Source organism: Centroberyx affinis, unplaced genomic scaffold (genome assembly GCF_046629955.1).
Source record: "Centroberyx affinis isolate AG114_WGS23_722 - 3 ecotype Tasmania unplaced genomic scaffold, CSIRO-AGI_Caff_v1 ptg002853l_1, whole genome shotgun sequence".
In the NCBI taxonomy this organism is placed as follows: Eukaryota; Metazoa; Chordata; class Actinopteri; order Beryciformes; family Berycidae; genus Centroberyx; species Centroberyx affinis.
In genome coordinates this window covers 325,446-348,713 of record NW_027280989.1, presented here as the reverse complement: position 1 = coordinate 348,713, position 23,268 = coordinate 325,446, and the positions used below count along the sequence as shown (strand labels likewise).

Below are 23,268 nucleotides of genomic sequence, written 5' to 3'. Positions count from 1 at the left end.
ATTCATTTTCTGACAATAAAGGCAGTTACTTTTTTCTGCCTGGCCTAGCAGAACCTCAAACACACTTGCACAAGCCTGCCCTCCGTTTGATGTCCATCGCTGGGTTTCTGACTAAATCACCGCCACCATGCCCCCTCTTCATCAGCACTAACATTTCCTCTCCCTCTCTCTCTCCATTCCAGCCCTAAGGAGTCCTGGCTGCTGTATGGCATTAGTCCCAAGAGTTTAGTCCAGGTTTAATTCAAAGCTACAGCACTAATGCTGCTTTAATGGCCACACCATTCTCAGATATTCTCAGTCAAAGGAAATTTCAAATGAGGCTGCGAAGTAAGGGCTGCTTGAAAGGGTGCAGTGTGTGTGTGTGTGCGCGCACGTGTGTGTATGTGAGTTTTGTGTGCATGTGTGTGCAGATGTGTTTGTGCATTTGTACGCATGTATGATTATATATGGGTTTGCATTGAGTTTTATGTGTGTGTGTGTACGTATGTGAGTTGCCCATGTCTCTGTATTGGTTGCAGCAGGCATGTGTCTTGCTGAGAGACAACATGCTGGTCAACTGAATGTGCTAATGCATTCATGTGCACATTGAGAGCCCAGTATGGATTTTGTGTTTTGTGTTTGTTTGTTGGAGGCATACCAGAGACACAGTGACACTTCCAGACTCTGCTCTTGTAGCCTGAGCCCCAGCAGAGTAATTCCCTTCAGCTCTGTACACTACCCCAGCTCTGCTGAAAGAGAATGGGAGACGAGCTAGGCTACTCTGGGGACCCAACCCTGTTAATCAACACAGTGCACTGGCAGGGAGCCCCAGTCAGATCAAAAATAAAATACATTTGGAATGGAGACACAGAGTCTGAAAGGATGGGCTGAACTAAAAAAAAAATCCCATCACACTACAAACCACAGCTCCTTCATTTAAAACTGAAACTGACCCGAGGATCCAGGCTGGGTGAATATCCTTCTACAGATCCAGTGTGATGTCAGGCATTGTGAATGTTCTCTTTTGATGATGTGTTTTTACAGATGGCGGGGTATTTACAATATTTCAGCATATCAGTGTTTGGCTTCATAGTGTGTAGTCGCTGATTATTCCTCACTGTAATGTGCTCACAGGAATCCACTGTGATAATGTGTGCCCACAAGGCTTCTGGGGACCCAACTGTTCAGTCAGCTGCTCCTGTCAGAATGGAGGATCCTGCTCTCCAGAGGACGGCACATGTGTGTGTGCACCTGGATACAGAGGGACCTCCTGCAAAAGAAGTGAGACTCCTACTCTTCTGCTACGCCACCTCTCTTTTCCCAAGTCTTTAGGAAACAACGGCATGAGAGTGAGAGCAGCACAGTAACAAACTCCATCACAATATTGACCTTGCCTTGATGTGAAGGATTGCTGAGGGTGAGCTAGCTGAGGAGAGGCACTTAGTTGTTGGTCATAACTGCCTGAGTGTAAACCCTTCATCACAGCCATCACTTAATCACAGTGTCCTTACTCCACCCCACCCCCCCGCCCAACACACACACACAGCCCTCATCCCTCCATCTCGCCCTCAACCGCCAGCTCTCAGTGGGAGATTCACAATCCTCGCCCCAGGCTCATCAGAGGGCCTGCTCACTGGGAGTGCTAGCTCTGGTTTCTGAATGGGGCCTCTCTGAAGCTGTTCTCAAGTGATGAGCTCACTGATTGGGAGTGAATTTCACAGTGACAAACCTGTAAACATTAGTTAGAGTGGAATTTTAGAGAGAGACACACATGGGCATTGCGTGCGTATGTGTGAGTGTGAAAGAGAGAGAGAGGGAGAGGGAGAGAACTACAGATTCAAGCACTGTTCCTATAGATATAGTCATTGTCGGGTGAAAACCTCATAACTCCAATTTTGTGATTTTCATGTTTTTCCTTCAATTGAAGGATTATATGGTTCTCTGTGGGTTGAGAAACTTCTATGGCTTATGAAACCAAAACCCACTGGATAAACTCAAAATTGCTTGGTTGTAAAACTATAATCAAGGCTGTTTTTCCAGTTCCGAAAAAGTTGCTATTAGAGATAGAAGGTTTTCACCTGACAGAGCGATATCTTAATTTCAAGGATTTAGGATTAGAATAGGATTCTCTGATATCACTGATATCGAAAATTGAAACATAAAACGTATTCATAAGGTTCCCCCCTCTATGGGATTAAAAAAATGTTTGCATTATTTATGATTTCCACAGTTTCTTATCATACTACTTCACTGTAGGTGCTCTCTGTATCAAATGTTAATTTAATTACCTTTATGCAACCTTTTGAATATCTCTTAATGGTTAACATTCCGTCCATAAAATCAGCATTATCAATGCACAATTGTGTGTTTCATGGCATTTATGGATCGTTAAGCTGCACTCTTACACAAGATTTTATATAAAACAGACTTTCACGATTCCCTTAACTCTTTTACTATTCCATTTCTGGCAGCGTATAAGATGGGAGTGATTGCAATAAAGACTGACTTCTCTCTTTTCTGCTTTCTCTCCCCCTTTGCTGCCTCTCCTCATTTATACTGCTGTAATTCCTCTGGCCTCGATTCTTCTTTTCCCCCCCTTGATCACTCGTGTCTTGCCCTGTTTCATTATGATATGCCTGTCGTTCCATCCACATTGTCGACTGAACCCCTCTCCTCCCGCCACGCTCTCCCTGACCCAGTCTGCTCTCCTGGGTTCTACGGACACCGCTGCAGCCAGTCATGCCCACAGTGTGTCCACAGCACCGGGCCGTGCCACCATGTGACGGGCCACTGTGAGTGCCTGTCCGGCTTCTCCGGTTCTCTGTGCAGCCAAGGCAAGTAGCCCCCTGCGTCCCTTTGCCTTTATCCTGCTGTGTAATTCACTGTCAGTTTCTTTGTCGTCTGTCATGTTTTAATTGTTGCTGCATTACGTTTGGAAAAAGGTAAGTTGGGGAATCGAATCTGCTCTGGCATGATGCCTTGACATAAATAAAAAATAGTATTTAAATTATTAGGAAAATTAAGTGATAATATAAATGATTTAAAATAACTTAATAATGTACTCTACATTAGAATAATGATGATATATTATAAATTAGTATGTGGCGATAACTTATTCCTACCTTATTTCACAGTACCTTGATCTGTCAAATAAACGCTTCTGGTTATCTGTTACAGTACTTTGTGAAGACACCTGTACATCTTATTATTACAGTCCTTGATGTCCTCAATGGCTCTAATGAGATCAGCAAATGACCTGCTGCAACTCCCACTAGCATCTTGGCCTTGAAACTGTGAATAATTGACATTATCAGTGCATCCCAGTGAAAAACAACCTTCACCGGAAATCTGAATATTGCTGAGACCCGTCTTTCTGAGACACACAAAGAATATGTCAAGTAAATGTTGCTGTCTTCTCTCTAATTCCGTCAAGAGAGCTGCATGCAATTTGCTTTGCAAAAACATACTGGTTAACCAAGAAGCAAGACATGTGCAGGTCTTTTTCTTGTTGAATTCTTCTACACTCCTTGTTGAAAACAGGGGTACACAGGGCAACTTTTTGAGCAAATTTGATCAGCAAAATTGCCCAAGGAGTTGGCTTGACATTGTTGGAAACATTTGACCAGATTTTTTGCCCCTGTGTCCCACTTCCCTAAATTGCCCTATATTGCCCTGAGATGTGTTTGATGTTGATGTTGCTTCTATTACATATTCAAGCATGTTTTATGCAAGGTGCCAGTACTATGCATTATACGGCACAGAGCATGTAAAATGTTATAGAAGAATTGTTTGAATAGACTTATTAAACTAGTCTTGTTTGAACCAGTAATGATGACCTACTTTTAGGTTTCAACTGCATCTAAAATGATCGGATTGTATTGACACAATGGAGGAGACTTTGTGTCATTTTTATTTTTTTATTTAACTTAAAATACAGACAAAGCTTAATCTTGGCTCTTCCCAGCCCCTCACTCTCCAGCTATTCAATAACTAAATATTGACATAGACCTAGATGTGTATGTGTGAGAGTGTGTGCCTAAAATTAAGTATCTAGTCTATGGTTTCTTGTTCGCTATTGTGCAGTAAAGAACCAGTACTGCTGCTCTCCGTCACTGTGTTAAAGAAAGACAGCAACATGCAAATGTACTGTAGATTTTACTTCTAATAATTTACTAGTCTTTTTTTATAAATTACAGAAAGGCAGTGGGAATTTTTTGAATTCTCTTTCATGGCTTTGAGCAATGTCTCATGAATAAAAGTTTAATAGGTTAGCTAAAGAGAAGAGGAAGAGAGAAAACGAGAGCCAGTCCTAATTTGTCTGGACTGTAATTAATAGCAAGCAGGCGGTATTGCCACTAGGGACAAAGGTGGCCAACAACATACGCATTCTCCTCTTGTTGAGCCTTGTTGCCGTCCTCAGTTGTCCTCTGTCTAGCACACAATGTCCCAGGCTAATGAAGATCTCCCGGTGTGTTGAGTCCTGAATCCCCAGAAGCAGCAGTATGGGGGAGCCAACCTCATGGCCTAATGACAACCTGCTTGAAGGGGCTTGAAAGAGCTCTCAAGACGAGGAAAAAACCAGTTGAAATGTAATCATTAAAATCACCCCACATCAAAATCAGTCAGACTCAAGTCTTTCACAGCCAGCCACCTTATATGATATTTCTAATGCTGGGCTTTTCTCTTTATATAACGACTTTGATGTACCTGCTGGTGCTGCAGCTGCCTGGTCCTTATTGGTTAGATACACCTTGGTTCAATTTGTCCCCGCAGTCCAAGAAGAAAACACAATAGAGGTTTAATTGAAAATGATATCTTTTATTGAAGAGTGACAGAAAGCATTGAAATATTAATTTTATAAAAAATGTATACTGTGGTCTGTGCACAAGGTCTATTTTAATTCTGTGGCACATCAGTCATTCCACTCTAGTGAGTGGAAATGGGGCAGTTGTGCCACCGGAGGCGGTGATCAACTCCTCCTTTTGTCTGAACACTTCACTTTATGGCCACTCAAACAGAAGAATATAATCCATTAGTATGTATGTATGTTAGTACATTCATACTAATGGATAGTAACTATGTTAACATTCAAGCTTTCAAATGTGTTTTTTTGTATAAAGTAAGCACACACTAATGTATCCAAGTTTAATGTCATAATGTTAATTGATTTTGCCAGTCTTTGCATGTACATGATTTTATGCAGATGTGTTTGTAAATGATGGGTTCTTCTCTGTTTTGCAGTGTGTCCAAGTGGCAGGTATGGGAAGAGCTGTGCTGAGATCTGCCTCTGCACTAACAATGGCACCTGCAACCCCATCGATGGCTCCTGCCAATGCTTCCCGGGTTGGATCGGAGAGGATTGCTCTCATGGTATGACTTCTCCTTTTCATCCTCTCTGTGTGTCAGGCTCTCATTTGCTCTTGTTATTTACTTCCTGTCATTTTCCATCTCCACCCCCTAATTTCTCTTACACATTTACCTTCATACACATTAATCATTTTCATGACCCGACACATTCCAAGAACTTCCCACAACCCCAGCCGATGTAAAACACATAGCTTGCTTAAATGATTATTGTAATACATTATGCTCTTTGATTTACTGCACCACAGGCCAAAGATCATTAACAGAGCTTTGAGCTGTCATGCCATGGGAAATTGATGGTATTATATGGTATTAGGTACTTACAATAGAAATAACTTATGATCAGATAGATGTCACATTACCGGTACTTTACTTTGGGTAATTCAACCCCACACATAAGTCTGTTCACATAATACAAATTTTAGGATGGTTGAGGGTAAGGATCACATTGGATTTACTGCGACGGTTTGTGTAAATTATGCGTCCCTGATTCTCTGTCTGTGTAATATATGTGTGGAGAATATTTATATGTCTCATCAGTGATATGTGTTGTTATGACGATACGTGCTTCATGTATCCATGCATTGGGCATACAGCATGTATGGGTATGCACACGTGTGGGAGTGTATGAGACCATGAGCTTGTCTATCCACTTGACTGTGTCTCTGTGGCGTCTGCAGCCTGTCCCTCTGGACACTGGGGCCCTGATTGCCTCAACTCGTGTAACTGTCACAACGGAGCCCAGTGCAGTGCCTACGATGGGGAGTGCAGGTGCAGCCCCGGCTGGACCGGTCTCTACTGCACACAGCGTGAGTCTCTCCCCTCCAGTTAGTAGACACACAGTGGCATCTGCTGGCAGTCCAACGGAACTGCAGCACATGACAATAGTCAACATACCAGCTGAGTGAGAAACGAGATGTTGTACAGAGACAACTGGGTGACTGGATGATTTTAGGTTGACATTTACATGTTTAATGAGTAAGTAATATAAAGATATAGTAACATCAAAGTAGTATCAATGGCCAGGTTAGGTCCCACTTTATGATTTTTGCTCATAAATCATTCCAGTCATTCATCCAGGTATGGTACAGATCATCAACATCACTCCACTGATATTAATTCTATCTATTACCTATTACCACAGCATTTTTATTTAGTCTTTTTGTGGCACCACATACTTGCATGGAATGACTCTTGTTTTAACTGTTTTCTTCTCATTGCGTTGTTTGGAATCTGACTCGTTCCGCTTGTATTGTTCTTTGTTGTTTATTTCCACCTCATGCTATGTTAACAGCATAAAATCATACCCATTCACATTGTCCTTGATTGTTGCTGAGACACTGAATAGCATTGATTTTGCTACTTCCCAGCCACATGACCTTGTCACCTTATATTTGCTTACCCTCTCCTTCTTTCTCTAACCCCCCTGACCCTTTCCATATGTCTGTCCCAGGCTGTCCTTCAGGCTTCTACGGCAGGGATTGCTCTGAGGTGTGCCGCTGTCAGAACGGTGCCGACTGCGACCACATCCTTGGCCAGTGTGCTTGCCGAACAGGCTTCATTGGGACTAGCTGTGAGCAGAGTTGAGTAGCTGCCCCCCCCCCACCCCAGCCCCCCCCCTTCCACATTATATCTCTGAACAGAATTGCCCTGTGGATGAGTGTGGGTGTGTGGGTGCGTGTGTGTGTGTACGTGTCCTAACCACTTTGGCTCCCACTCTCTAAGTACTTTAATTTTGGTGGATTTAATAATCTGCCTCTCTCCCATGCAGAGTGCCCTGCAGGTACATTTGGATATGGGTGTCAGCAGCTATGTGAGTGCATGAACAACGCTACCTGTGACTATGTGACTGGCACGTGCTACTGCAGCCCCGGGTATAAAGGCATCCGTTGCGATCAAGGTGAGATGTGATCAAGGCGATCAAGGCCCTACACTGTGTTTTATGCTCCAACACAGATGTATACACGCTGTTTTAATAACCCTCTGTGTGTCTTTTCCCTGTAGCAGCTCTGATGATGGAGGAGCTGAACCCCTACACCAAGATCAGCCCAGCGCGAGGCTCTGAGCGCCAGTCGGCAGGCGCTGTCATGGGCATCATCTTCCTCCTCCTCATCATCATGGCTATGCTCAGTCTGTTTGTGTGGTACAGGCAGAGGCAGAGGGACAAAGGTCACGACATGCAGCCCAGTGTGTCCTACACACAGGCAATGCACATCACCAACACTGACTATTCCCTCTCTGGTAAGACCAGTCAAAACATTTGCTTGTTTTGAATTTATGTTAGGCAAAACAAAACAAAACACGCGTGTCAAAATATCCATGCATATCTGTACCCTGAAGATGGTAGATGAAAGTATTAAATACACTTGTTTCCACTGTGGTCCTTGGTGGAGTCAAGTAGTAATATCCAAAAAATACACTAGGGATATTCCTTGCCACTAACGTAAGGTACATATGAGGAAGTAAACGTATGAATTCCCCAAAGAGAAACTACAGCACTCCATCTGCAGGTACAAAAATCTAAAAAGCCTTTATTATAGTGGCTACATATTAAAAACAGTGATGAACTCGTATCAACCAGGAACTGGTCTTTGTCAGAGTCAAAGTGCTAAAAAAAACGTAATATTATTTGGCCAAAAAAAGGAGCAATTGCTATTTCCTAGTTTAAATTATCCCCATTGCTCTTTGTCATTTGCATTAACAGCCTGGATTTACATCTGCCTCCTTCTGTTATCCCTGTGAAATATGCCGATGACCTTACAATCACAGAGCTCCTGATGGGGTCTCTACCTGGCCTGTCTCAGAAGGCCTTGGATTCTGTGGTTGAATGGGGACAAGAGTTTTCACTGGAAATGAATGGAGCCAAGACCATGGATATGGTAATCAGTGCCAGGAGAGAGGATAATATCCCCTCTCCTCCGCCTCCAACAATTTCTGGACAAAACATCTAATAGAGTCTCTACCTTTAAACTGCTCGGAGTTCAGATATCATCTGATTTGTCATGGGATGCCCATGTTAAGTATATGCTCTCAAAGACACGGCCAAGGATCTATTACCTCAGTGTTGCCAAAAGAGCTGGTCTTCCATGTGACGTTCTAAAACAAATATACCTGACTTTCATCCGTCCAATCCTTGAGTATGCCAGCCCAGTTTGGGGCGGGCTGACAAAAGGCCTCTCCGAGGAGCTGGAGTGGGTACAAAAGCGATGCTGCAGGATTATTGGCATTCCGTCTTCTTCTCTTCCATCCTTGAGTGAAAGGCGTGATGAGGCCACCCTGCGTACCCTCACCAACATAATCAAGGATAGCTCATCTCCCCTGCATGGTTTTCTGGTTGCAGCCTCAACACCCACTTACTCGCTTCGTCGGCGCAGGGAATATGTAGTGCCCATGAGCAGAACCAAAAGACATGAACTCTCCTTTATTCCTCGTGCTCTTAAAATGTTTTTTAAATGACATATTTAAATGACCTGTTTATTTTAGGGTTTAAGTTCTTAATTTCATGCTGCCTAGGATGTTGATCGCTGTAATCTCTGACGCATTTCAGGATTCACTGTTTAAAAACTGTGTTTTTATGCTGTTGTACCCTGCCATGTCAAACCTTAATAAATGAATGAATGAATGAATGAAAATACAGGCAACACTGCTTCTCATTAGATGGGACAAACATTGAGCTTTCAAAACCCTCCACCTGTTGTTTAAACCCTCAGAGTGTGGCAGTACTGTGGCGATGAGGCCCAGCACTATCGAGGTCACTCAGAGCCAGAGCAGCACCAACCCTGGCCAGTGCTTCTCCAACCCCAGCTACCACACTGTGGCCCAGTGCAACGTTGCCTCAACCATCCCCAGCAACCTGGATGGCACTCTGACCCTCAAAGTATGGCCCCTCTCCATATTTATCCATATATAATCTAATTGAGTATTCTCATTAACATACTGTACAAGCAACACACAATTCTGCTCTTCTTTCCACAGTCAAGCACCCTGAAAAGCAGAAATGGCTCAGAATGGAGAGCCTACTGCAATCTCAATGACCTAGGTCAGTGTTTGTCTGTCTTCTGCCCTCTCTTACCTTCACACATCACATCATCATGTCTGTGGACACCTAAACATTGTTGGACAGTGTCATAGCTTCAATGGCATAAACAAGAGTGTCATGAATGTAAATCTCATAATGGCACTATGTTCAGTGTGCTCTGATTAGTCATAGCCTTTGTTCTGATTTTGATAAGATGTGTGGGTGGGACAGAGAAAGTGCAATGGTGCAGAGGTGAAGGGGGTCGCTGTGAGCTCATTAGTGCTCTTTCACTTCCCCCAGTGGCACATTCCTCTGTGACGGCTTACACTGGGTCAAACACTACACTCTTTGGCTGTGGGTTATAGGAAAGAATTTGGGATCGAAAAAAATGCCAAATAATAGCATATTATATTTGATTTGTGCTATACTTTTACAGTAAGCTGATAGGATTTCACACCTCATTTTATTTGGAAATTGTATTCTCAGTCTCGAAGCTTGTGGGGATATAGTGTGCCAAAGTTAAGGAGAAAGTAAGCATTGCTGGTATGGAAAACTATGTTGGTGTAGTGATTAGAGTAACAGCGCTGCCAAGTGGCATGCAGCAATCTAAATAACCAGAATTTCTTGTTTGTACTTGCTTGAATGTCAAAGTCAAAGATATTGGTGACATCTTGATCTGCACACATCTAAATGGGTTTAAACTCACAGTAAGTCAGTCATAATTACAATTACACAAATCTTGCATGTGCATTTTGAAGTAAAACTGAAATAATGGAGGGAAGTAGCCAGTTCAACTCCATGCTGGTCCTCTCTTCGTGATCTTTTGATATTTTGGCTATGATCCCATGATGACCACAGTTGATTCTGTAAGCTTGTAAGCCTTGGGGGAATGTGAAAGGAAATTATCGAACGTTTGAATAATTCCCCATAGTCACATTCTTCATATTCTTTGTCTTGAAAAAGAAACAATTAATTATACCTAAAAGAGAACATTTCACACAATGGGGAATGCATATGTGATATATGACTTTCATGATTGACATTCATTACAGATGTTCAACAGGGGGAGACACAGACACAGAGAGGCTCCAGAAAAGGTAAACAACTTACTGTGGTCCCGTGTGTGTGTGTGTGTGTGTGTGGGTGTGTGCAGGCACATATGTGTATGTCCTATATTCAGTCTCAGCACAAAATCCCTTTATGCTCAACAGCCCATATCTATTTCCCCACTTGGGTTTCTATTCCCCTCAAAGAGTGCTTCCCTTGGCCCGATATCCCATATCGTTACACTCTCCGTGATTTATGTGAAAACTCTCACTTTGGACAAGATCATGGTGGGCTGAGGTTTTGTTCCAGCGTTAATTGCTCTCTATGGCTCAGTGCCCAATACGTCATTTTGTCTCCCACATAGCACAGTCAGTGGTGAATGTGAGGGACCCAAGGCTGTGAAGAGTGGTCTGAAGGAGCTTTGCTGCGGTCTCTAATGAGGCCTCTTATCAGACTGATGAGACTGTTATGGATGAGATGAGTGTTCAGTCTCTCCCCTTCATACTCTGATTACTATATACCACCATTACTCACCTGTCAATGATATAAGAATTATAACTTCTTTAGAATGGCAATGAATTTCATTGTCATTCACTGGGGCCTGCTCAAATTTTAGTGGTAATTTCAGATTCCCACAATAATAGGAGTGCCATAACTCAGCGTCAGTGTCCTGGTCTTTGTTGGTACTGAATATGTCCTTGTCTTGTGGTTATTGCAGATTATATCAAGGGCTCCATGTGCAGCAACAGCTCCTGCTCCCTGAATAGTGAGAACCCATACGCCACCATTAGAGACCCACCAGGACTGGCCTGCAAGCACACAGAGAGCAGCTACGTGGAGATGAAGTCCCCCTCCCACCGTGAAGTGCCCTTTGGTGGCACTGCCACCCTCCTGGGCAGCGCAAGCAGGAACGTCTATGATGTTGGTGAGTGTGGGGTTGCTCTGGTGTGGGGAGCGCAGCATGGTCCAGCAGCTTATGGCCTCTCTGGTCTTGTCCCCTGTCATGGGCCTTTACTCTGTAAGCCTCTCAAGCTTTGATAAGAGGAAATGTGAGCTGCCTCTATATTGCAAGAGCCCCTCTCTACTCCTTTAGTCTGCCTGCTGCTCTCCAGCTTCAGTATTTCTCATATTCTTCTCCCCCTCTTTTCCCTCCCTCTGTCCCAAACTGTCCTTCCCAGAGCCAACAGTGAGCGTTCTGCAGGGACCCAATGGGATGGCCACCGGCTTCTCCCAGAGCCCCTATGACCTCCCCCGCAGCAGCCACATCCCCAGCCACTATGACATACTGCCCATGCGCCACAGCCCCACGCACACACCCCCGCCGCCCCCAGAGAGCCCCAGCTCCCTGCTCTAGAGGCCAGACCCTCTGCCCCGGCCCTGACAGTGCGCCGGCATTCAGGCAACGTTCAGCCAACTTTCAACCACTGGCCCTCCCTCTGTCTCCGTGCGTGTTGAATTAGATACTGAGATGTCGAGATGGAGGGATAGCCACAGCTCGTCTGGACCCTGTTGTCTTTGGCTCTCTCACTTACACTCCTTCTGTGGCCGTGAAGGAGGGAGGGGAGGGAAGAGGGAGGAAAGGACAGCCTCCTCCCCTCTGCAAGAGTCCCACACACCAGCGACCATTCACCCATTTTATTTTCTCATATAACTGATCACTCAAATGGCTGCCCAGCCTTTTTATGGACCTGCTGAAGTGGAACATAATGCTTCCCAACAGTGCTAAGGGCAGCGTATATGGATTGGGTGGACAGATTATTTACAGGGAGAGAGTTATTCCCACACCCATATTTAGCCCTTGATATAGGCTTATTATTCAAGGGCAGTCGAGGGTTTAGAATATCCGCTCAATAGAGAAGTGGGTTTCTCTGCAGGAAGGTAGGTATAGCCACCTTGACCATGTCAGAGCAAATCAAGATCTACTACAAACATATACCAGAGTTTATGGGTTGTCACTGTGTGTGGAGTAAGCAGGGCTAACAAACATGCAGTGGTCATGATCAGCTACTCTGTGAAGAAATCCTCAGTCAAAATAACGGAGTATGCTAAACGATGTTAAACCTGAGCATCCGTCTGAGAGCGAATTCCAAGTCCAAACTGATAAAGCATGGATAAATAGTAAGATATGGTAATGGTCCTTTATTCACCGTTATCCAGCAATGATCACACAGCTATTACTAACTTGATATCTGTCTGTAACTCTTGAGGGTTTTTCTTTAAATTGCAGTATAAATAAGGATGGGTTGCCCAGTCTATCTGGACATGTATTCAGGTCACCGGAGTTCATGCATCAGTACATTATTGAGAGTTACATGCACAGGTGTCAAGTTAGGATGTGGCCCACACTCAAGTGATCAGATCTTGTGTTGTTTTCTGTGTGAAAGCATTTTTCTTGGTCATGTCTCAGTTTACATATTTGAAACGTTTGGGTGTTAAGAAGGGATTGCTTTGACCTTTATGTTTTGTATTTATAAAGCAATTTTGCTTTATTTATTGATTTATATTAGTGATGGTGAATTTTCTTAATGTGACACTAGAATAAAAAAAAAAGATGCGCATGATCAGATAATGGATACCCAACAATGTAGATAACACACAATTTATCTTGTGAGATGATCAGTGTCATTTTGTGCACCGTTTTTGAGGTTATTTAAATTGTTCTTTCTCTCTCTCTCTCTCTCTCTGTCAGATTGTAAATTGCAAATAAGGTATCATCTGACCAATTCAGACCCACAAATACCCTGTGCAGTAATTACAATGGGAACCATGTGTAAAAATTCCATGTCTAAAATGTTTTACGTTTTTATCAGGCTAATTAATTTTTTATTTTATTCAACTGAACTTATTCATTCACTATGTGAATTCCATTTCACCCTATGTAGAAGCAATAACATGTTGACAATCGATGCCCAGACAGCATTTCATTAGTGCTGGACATTATGCCATCTTTGACCAGTGTGGTGACAGTGGATCATATTTTGCGTGACTGTTTTTCCTCTAGGAAGGTATTTCCAGTTGCTGTCATTTCAATGCTGCTTGTTGTTTTGGTACATAAATTTAAAATTAAAAGCCTATTCTGCCATCAGAAACCAGTCTCAGTCAGGTTTATGTCTTAGAGTAGGTGAACATGCTTGCCCTTCTCATGTCATGTGTTAGACAGTGATGTTACCCCTCTATCTGCAGCAGTACTTGAGGCTGTAGGGACATCATAGCATCTTAATATCCTCTTAGCATTACAATTCCATCACAAGCAATTTTGAACGTTGGCAAGTCAGTCAGTTTATGCTGATGTGTGAAGGATTCCACCCTAAGAAATTACAAATCCTTACATACCCTGGTTTATGTTTGTATAAACTGGGAAACTGGGAGAAAACTAGGAAGCCTATCGGAAACATCTTTCAGATTCAGGAGTGGTGTCCAAGTAATCCCATGTTAATAGGCCTGATAATAGATTTATATCTTTCAGAATTCACTGCCTCATATACAATTATGCACAGATTGTTATTAGGAGATTTGAGGTCACTCTCAAAATTCTAGGTACATATTTCGTTTTTCAACAATTTCTAAAGGTTACATATACAGTCTTGAACTGGCCACATTGCTGACTTGAACACTGTATCACCCAAAATCACCCTGACATTTTTAAAACATTTTTACATTTTTTATAGCTTTTTATTTGAAATTTCAATATACGAAAGAAACAAAATCACATTATATTAATATCATTTAATATAATGCGATCATGACAGTGCCATCTGTGCATGTCACATCATAGGCACTGCCTTGCCTGATACACAGGAGTGCAACATTTATAAAGCAGTTCATTACAGTACAATAAGCAATTACAATTTCTTAAAATAATGACAACATGTATACAATAAAACCTTATTTGTAGTGCTTTCAGTGAGCTATAGAGCAAGCTTTATGTTCAGTGCAAAAAGAGCCAGTAGCGAAACTATGAGTTGAGTAATATTTGTGAGAATTATTATAAGACTATCAAGTAGCCTACTCTTGACTTTAGACAGAGCTGACCATCGTATTAGGGAAACTGAGACAAGCTACAGTGAGCCAGTTCACAGCTGAATAATAGAAGGGGTCAGCATGGTCCTCAGTAGTCAGGAGGAGACTTCCCTGAGCTCCACAGATGATGGACGTGCTGTCTAGCTGCCAGCCAACAAGCCCTGAGTGATGCCCCACTGAAAGGGAATGAGGCCAGTAAGTCAAGGTGCTAACAGACCAAACACAACAGAGCACCTCAGAGAGAGAGAAAGAGAGAGAGAGGGAGAGACAGAGAGAGAGAGAGAGAGAGAGAGAGCACCCTGCATTGTATGGGAAGAGAGAAGGTCCATTCCATGGGTGTTTCTCCTTTACACCTTGGATCCTGAGCCCTTCTTTATTTTGCAGCTTCTTGAATATCCTTGAGGCTGAAATATTCATGTGATTTCCCAGACAAAGGCAGCAACTACACCGGCATGTCACTTAACCTGATAGAAGTCAGATGATGGTCTTCAGATGAGTCGGGGAGATGCTGAAAGGTTAAAAGTTGAAATTACATGCATAAAACAAATGCTTCCCAGCATTCTACTGAAAGAGGCGCTGAATACACTATTCATGTTAAAATGCAGTTATGATTACTGCTGGGGAGCCGCCCTTCAACAGTGGCAGTGTGCCATAAAAAGGAAAATTCATGTGTTCTTGAATTGTTTGGACCCATATAGATTGTGTTTCATAGTGTGTCATCAGATATGTAATTTTAAATACACACTGCCTTCCTCTGTTCACAGGATCACAAAGAAAATCCTAGTGGCACATCCACATCAGCCCACAATCCTAGTCTATCATTGACAATTTAGCAGTGTCAACTTTCTGAAAGGAAATCACTTTCTTGTTCTTTCCAAGCAATACATTTACGTTCACACTCTAATCCAGATAGACTTAAAATTATTGCAACAGTAGAATACACTTAGACTCACATTTGCTGGTATTTTTTATGACAAAGCTTCAGTGATTTCTGAATGCAGATTCAAGATGTGTGAACAAAAGAGCTCTAGCTACACATTAATGACGATGACATGGAATGGGAAATGACCAGTGGATAATGTAAAACAGAGGTGCAATGAACAAAATCAGCCAAAAAGACAATGTCAGGCATTTTCTTTTAATTTTTTTCAGACTCCAGAGCAGAGCAAGCAACATGGTATGAGCAGTTGTATGGTGCTAGACCATGGTGTCAGCAAACTTCACTTTGTCTGTTCCAATTTGGGTTCATGTAGCTGCAACATTGTGAATAATACACTACTTGGACGTTGTATAGATTGCAAGTGGGAAGGTCAGTGTGCCTGCACTCAGAGAGCGCAGACCTCCGCCAAGGCCAATTGCTTGTTCGTGAGGCTTGTTCGTGAGGCTTGTTCGTGAGGCTTTTTCGTGAGTCAAATCCGGATCCGCTCCAAAATTTAATGGGTTCTTCCTTGGCCCATGCTACACCCTTCCACGAAGTTTCATGAAATTTGGGCCAGTAGTTTTTCCGTAATCCTGCTGACAAACAGACAAACAAACAAACAAACAAACGGCACTGAATACATAACCTCCTTGGTGGAGGTAACAACTCACAATTTTGACAATTAAAACAAACAAAAAAAAGAATGTATTAAGACATTTCTGAGGGGATCTGTTCATTAAAATATTGCTCTATAAAAGCCTTATGTGGCAGAGAAAAGGAAGCATAGCCCTAACTGCAGGGAGTTTCTCTTTGTTGATGCAGGCCTCAGGCATAAGCCTTTCTGCTGCAGTCAGCCTGCCAGCTACATCTCAGGACCAAAGCTGTTTTTCAGAGCGGCTGGCCATTGCTGGGAAGAGGCTGTGTACTAAATACTCTGACAGCATTGCATCTTTGGTGTATTCTCAGTGGGCTGCACCTGCATGTTTACCACATTGTTGCTGGGTGACATGTCACTTTCGCTTCTATCTGACATCTGCTTCTGAGAGACACTGCGCTAGATTTCTGTGGGGTAAGGAAAAGAGAAAGACCACGGAGACTGGCTGTTAACATAAAACACGGAGAAAAACTATTACTGGCATGCAACTATCTCTGTTAAGACGAGCTTTATCTTTGTATTGTCCCAGTCAATTATTCCCCGAGCAACAGGAGCCTTATTTAATGTAATCACCAGATAGAATCTGATAGGCTCCCATTTAAACATTTATTGTTTGACTGCACTCCATTGTGCAGAAACCAAAGGGACTGGCTGAGTCCATAGCAGAGCTCAGCTGCAGATCTTCATTGCTGTCACGTCCTGCTACAGGAACTGTGAGGATCCAGCCTACCAAGGCCACATCTCTGATTAGCCATTTGTGGTGCATAATCAGCAGTCATCCCAATCAGGCTGATCACTGTCACTCCTGTGTCAATATGATATGCACTGCTCACAAATTCATATTAAAATGTACCTTACCAGACATATAATCCTAAGAAATAATCTAAATAAGCCATTTAACAAAGCAAGCCTGGAGCAATAATTATACAGAGGAAAAGCTTCATCTAAATTGATGAGGTGGAGTCCCTACATGGAGGAGAACTCACCAGTGAGAATGGCCTGCAAAGCTGTCTCCACTTTAGTGAAATCCACAGCTGAGGTCTCAAGAAATGGAAGACTATTTTTCTCTATGCGACAGAAAGAACATTAAATTATTCCAGTTGCTGTCATTTTAACCACAATTATGCAAGCCCTCAAGGCTGAAAAAAACCCAACTGTCCCTGACATAATAACACAGAGACAGACATTTCTTAACACTAGAACTGTCAAGATTATATAACCTCCCAACCACCAAGTCTCATTTATCCTCTGCAATTAATTGCATTGGTCTGAAAAATTGCAATAAAAATTGTACTTCAGCAAGTCATGTCTAAAAGAATCCAGATATATCATGTGTAATCATAAAAACTTATCTGCCAAGGAAAGCCAAATTTCAAGTGCTGAAAAAAATCCCCCCAGACATTACTCTTACCTAAAATAAAAAAGTAATATTGATTTTATTGTCATTTTGTGGTATTTAGGATAAGAGAAATATGCATTCAGAGAAACATTTCAGACTGGGGATACACTTTATAATAACGTGTTGTGTCTCACCTGCAACTGCCCATGCTTCATCTGTGTTAAGTGCCCTGAGATGACGCAGGTTGCTTTTATTGCCCAGCAGCATGATGATAATATTGCTGTCAGCAGGGTCCCTGAGCTCCTTGAGCCAGCGCTCCAGGTTCTCATAGGTCAGGTGCTTAGCGATGTCATACACACACACAGCACACAGCCCCACGGCGCCACCTGACGAGATGAAACCGACAGGGAGATAAGTGGCATGATAAATGCACAGGGGCGTAGCCATCATTTCAGAAGCAAGGGGGGACAGATTTAATTCGGGACAGTTTTTAGCAGCTTTGCAGAATGATCCCGTCCCATTCGGTTTTTAAACTTGAACCAAGAGGAGTTGAATAATTCATGGTCTGGCGGCAGGCATCAACTCCAACTCGGTCACCATCGTCCCTGTCGTCATCGAGGTTGTCACAGGAAGGACACCTGGTGCAGGAATGTCAGCACCGTCTCGGTCACCATGGGCAACAACTACCATTGGAGGCGAGAAGGAGGGAGGAGGAGTTGGGGACCACAAAGGATGCTGATAGGCCTACTGCCCAGCCGCAGCCACAACCTGAAATAAAAAGATAAAGGACACAAACTCAGTACAGCAGATAATCTCATTTGCTTACTCCCACAAACAGACTCGACCAACATGAACAGGTGCACACAGACCGGGAAAACAAGACACACAAACTAAATTCCCATCGGCAGGAACCTGAAGCACTGCTAACTAGTATGAAGAGACTGAATCACTCCCAGAAATTGTGCAAAGCTAAGGTTCACCAAAAGATAGTGAAATAAAATGACTTTAAAGACCTCTGAAAAACCTGAAAAAGTATATCATTGTGTTTCATTTGGAAAACTCTGATAATACAAGAGCGGGAGTCCCATTAACGGTTCTGCAGTGTGTTCGTTTGACAGAGGTCCTTTACAGTACAACCTGTATCAAACCTAGTCATACGTTTTATATATTAAGCATAATTGCATTTGATAAAAGTTTGGCTTGACAGTAATTTCTAATGCTTTGACAGAGAACAGGTTAAAGCAAAATTTCCTAAAATGCACTAGTAGTCACTAAAAATTTACAATTTTTAGTCACTATTCTGCCAGCTACTACTCACTATTGTAATTTGTCTCGTTGATTTATAATAAGAACTATTTTAATAAGTAACTTAATAGATAACTTAATAAGTACTTTAATATGTAGGCTTACAAGTCAATAATTCGTTTTTTACTAGCCTAGTCACTTTTCTATTTTTACTAGTAACAATTTGATAAATGCTACTCGTTTTACAGTTACAACTGACTAATTTCATTTTTACTACTACTTAGGCACTAGTCACTAAGAATGAGGCACTATTTTGTAGCACTAGTCACAAAAAATGTATGCACTAGTAGGCTACTTTTTTTTAGTCACTAGCAATATTTTGCCTGCCACTAGTCCCAGTAAATTTACTACAGAATAGAGAGTAGGCTAGTTCTCTAATTTTGCTAGTAGTTTAAAGTTATTGATATTAACTATTCACATTTATTTTCACTATCTGAATCAGCCCTTGTCTCTAATCCAATTCTACTAGTGCTTAGGGAATAAATGACAAAACAGACAAAACAAAACACCCGATTGTGAGTTGTGGGTAGCTGAGGCGGGCGGGGCTTCACTACACTTTGAGGCAAAGAACAGAATTCTGTAATCAACCTGACTGTGGAATCGAACGAATTGAGCATCCATCAAATTAGCGGAGTGTGACAAATCACATTACCGACGTCATGGTTAGTTGCAAGGTCCTTATAATTTGAGTTGTTAACTTTAAGGTACCTTTAAATAAGTAATGGCAAGTCATCTCTGGTACCCTCTTGGACAGCTCGTGTACAGCAGCTACTCCAGTTTAGTTTAGCTGGTGTCGTCGCTTTAGCTAGCTAGCTAGCAGCGGCACACAACGAACGCGGCCCATATCGGTTTGTTGAGTCGAATCGTTTTTCTGTGAACCCCCTTTTCAATCGTTCGGACTATTTTAGAAACTACTTCAGTTGTGCTTCAACATGTGTGTCACTCACTGTTTAACCCGTGCGGTAATGTGTAGGGTTCCATGGTGTAATGGTTAGCACTCTGGACTCTGAATCCAGCGATCCGAGTTCAAATCTCGGTGGGACCTGTGTTTTCACTAGCAAGTGCAGGATGAGTGGTGCGAGCGACAGTATGTGAAACGAGAGGGGTCTTGTAAATTAAACTGTTCCAGCAAATTCTCACATCATCCTGTATTATCAGAGGTGGTCCCCAGGATAATAATAATACCAGCATGTAGTGCGGTTATCGTTTGTAACCTCATATACACCCAGACCTGGCGGTAAGGGATTATATACATGTTAGAGCAGACCAAGTCCAAGTACATCAGAGCACAGAATAACCACAGCACACCCAGGACGTTTTATGTTTTCTTGTTTTTTTTGTTCTTCTAAACTCCCTTTCCCTTGTGTCACTGCCACATCTTTGTGCCAGTATGGAGAAAATCTGTACAGTTTATGTACATATTATATACAGCATGATGCTGTCAAACGAGATATTTAGGTCGTTAAGTTAGTTAACAGGGGTAACTAATACTACACCTGCTTGTCCTGTTTGTTAAAAGCCATTTCCCCATTTGTTGAAGAAATAAATTTGGTTCTTCTTACTGTGTATAACTTTGCAGGCCACCGCCATGTCTGTGGATTGGGGAATGTTAACCTGACTACATAACTGCATTTTTTCACTTGCAGGTGAGAGCTGGCCTTTCATTACAGTAGGGCTTTAAAATGACTCATCAGGACACAAGCTGTGACTGTGGATGCTCTGTTATTCCCTCTAACAGCAGCAAAGCATTATTCACAAGCCGTCATCACACAGTGTCATCTTTAGACTCTCATTTTAATTTGACATAGTGTGCACAGGGGCTGACTGTGACTTTGATAGTTTGTTTTTGATCCTGTTATGCTGAGCTCATGACTTAATTATTGCACAGACATCAAACATTGCTTTCTTGAGATCGCAACATAATTATTTTATATCAGTGTAACAAATTCATGTTGAGGTCACAACCTCATTGTCTCAAATTCACACTAGTTTGCAGTTAGCTTATGCTATAGAAATGGAATGACAGATGGAGGAGAGATTGTGACTGATCATCATATCAGTCTTAATCATAATCACTTTTGATATAATCTTTTAAGTGGAATCATGTATAAACTACATTCATAGTGTAATGTGATACTTCATCGATGCCCATAGGGAAATTCCCTTTCGTTGGCCCCACCTCTACAGGGAGGTCAGAGTTCAGAGGTCAGGGTCAGCTACAAGACAACATCCCTGGAGCTGGTAGGGATTCACTGTCTTGCTCAAGGACACTTCAGCGGGATGGATGTTTGCAGACATAGGGACTTGACTTCAAATTGTAGGCTATTCATTTTCCCATCAAATTTGGCTACTTTTCAACTGTGCTACCATTATCCCAGTAACTATGAATGTGATCCTTAACTGTGACACCACAAAAGTTTGTGCACTACCCATGGTTTATGTAAAGATAATGGAATAATTAAGTCATAATCTTGACAAAAAAAAAAGTGTTATGTTGAGATCACATGAAATAAGTAAGTAGTGATTGTGACATAATGAAAGAGAAGAAAATTATTTCTAAACACAACAGCTGTCAGCTAATCTTCTCACACCTTTTGAGTTCTTGTTCCAGGCAGTTCTTTCAAAACACGGTAAATTTGGAAGCTCCTTCTGAAGCCCTCCCGTAAAATTGTACACCAGAGCAAGTGGGATACGGGGTCAGTAGAATGGAAACCTCACAAATCGGATTCCCACAACTTTGCTGCTTCTGTGAGTCCCAGTCTTGTTAATAAAGACATAACTCTCATTTGAAATGAACTTGACTTAGATCCTGTAGAGAATGGTTATACTCAAGTTGTTATTATCAAATGTGCCCACTTGGTGGTGTCACATCATATAGATAGATATTCCTCACGTTTGGTACTTAATTTGAAAGAAAATAGATTGCTCTGCTTAACATATACAGTATATTGATGAGATGTGTATGTTTGCAGAGCAACCAGCACATTGACCTTTAAATATAGAGAGATAGCTGTGGAGAAGTCCATGCATCCCTGCAAGGACACACAGGAGTAAACAGGCAACACTGCTGCTACTGCAACAAGACATTTTGTGAATACATAACAATAAAATGCTGTTCTGTGCTCAAAACAGAAAACCTATAAAGAATATGAAAATTGTTTGAATTCATGTACATTTTGTTGAACCTTGCCACAAGTTCAGTGGACACCTGTATCTAATCCGGGTCATCAGGCAACATCTCAGTGTGACATATGATATAATTTCTTAATTTCTATACAAACATTCTGGACTTGAAGAACAAACTTTTCATCTGTGTATGATTCATTTCACAGAGACAGACATAAACCCACTGTGGCACCGTCTGCTGTTGGTGAGTATGCAATCTATTTATCAAGTAGCGGTTCAGACTCTCCTGGTAATCTCTTCAATTCATATTGTTTTAATCCAGCTGGAGCGTCTCAAATGAAATAGAACAGAAAGTCGTTTTTTTTTTTAGGTTTTATTTATTCGCACCATGAAAGGAAAAACAATAAAGACAATACAAAACAAAAAAAGGGCATGTGCCGGAGAGATTTGAAAACAAAGTGGGCTTATAAAAGTACCTCACTGATAAAATACAATTATTTGATGTATACAATGGAAACAACAATAACCAAAAACCAAAGGAGTTGGATGTGCTATCTAAAAATGGTGAAAGTATCAAAACGCACGGTCGCCAACTAAATCCACACAATCCATATTAAGCGAGCCTCTAAATGAGCCATTTGGACTTCCGTAACTTTGTGGCATCACAAAAGTTCGCTCATTATCATTTTTGAATGATTCAAATGAATATTGGCAGGATGACAGCGTAGGACAAATATGAATATGACATTCATATTTTGCACTGGGTGTGTAGAAAACCAGACGTCCATTTTTGATGATGGAATAGCAAATAAACTGTCCCACATGGCCTCCACTTTCCCTCGCTCCCGCTTCTTCTCCACTCCACTCCTCCCCTCGTCTCCTCCAAGTTACTCCCTGTAGGACAGGAGTGGTAATGAAGGAAGGGAGGGAGGAGGAGTGAAAAAGCTTTGGGATACACAATCTGCAGAAGAGAAACCCCCATTGAAGCCGTTGCTCTGTAGACAGTGACACAATCAGACCCTACTGGGGCCTGAGTCAATCTGGCCGAGTCAATCAGACACACATGAGAGCAATCAGCCTGTGATTTGGTGCCATCCCTCATTAAAGCAAAAGCTCCCCAGCTACTCACATCACGCAATCACTCAATCACTGAAGTATTACTATATTTCATAATTCACTTAGCCTACAGGTTTTTTTTTACTTAGCAAGTAAAGGTGAAATTGTTAAATGAGAAATTAGTGAGTGAGTTTAAATAAATTAAAATGATGATTTTAGTGTTAATGAAGCTAACAGTGAATGGACTAGCGATTATCTTATTTAAAGGGCACCCACTCCCAAGGTTAAGGTCAGCCTCCAAGAACACAGGTGCCCTAGGATCACATACTAAACGTAAATAGGAATAGAGTTGTGGAGCCAACATGGCTGCCACTGAAAACTATTGGCCCGAATGCCCAAAGAGCTTTAAAATACCATATGCTGTATCTGATATTTAATGG

The 23,268-nt window shown here is 42.0% G+C and overlaps 1 protein-coding gene across 1 annotated transcript in view; it reads left to right on the top strand.

Moving 5' to 3' along the window:
* megf11 (multiple EGF-like-domains 11) overlaps positions 1-11,762 on the top strand; it is a 49,233-nt gene extending 37,471 nt beyond the window's left edge. Inside the window, exons 13-24 of the mRNA XM_071536305.1 lie at positions 1,114-1,260; positions 2,679-2,813; positions 5,221-5,349; positions 6,024-6,152; positions 6,797-6,925; positions 7,115-7,243; positions 7,348-7,584; positions 8,380-8,384; positions 9,104-9,220; positions 9,319-9,382; positions 11,127-11,333; positions 11,587-11,762. Of these exons, the coding sequence (XP_071392406.1) occupies positions 1,114-1,260; positions 2,679-2,813; positions 5,221-5,349; positions 6,024-6,152; positions 6,797-6,925; positions 7,115-7,243; positions 7,348-7,584; positions 8,380-8,384; positions 9,104-9,220; positions 9,319-9,382; positions 11,127-11,333; positions 11,587-11,762 (1,604 nt within the window). The remainder of the gene's footprint in view (positions 1-1,113; positions 1,261-2,678; positions 2,814-5,220; positions 5,350-6,023; positions 6,153-6,796; positions 6,926-7,114; positions 7,244-7,347; positions 7,585-8,379; positions 8,385-9,103; positions 9,221-9,318; positions 9,383-11,126; positions 11,334-11,586) is intronic.
* Positions 11,763-23,268: the final 11,506 nt, after the last annotated feature.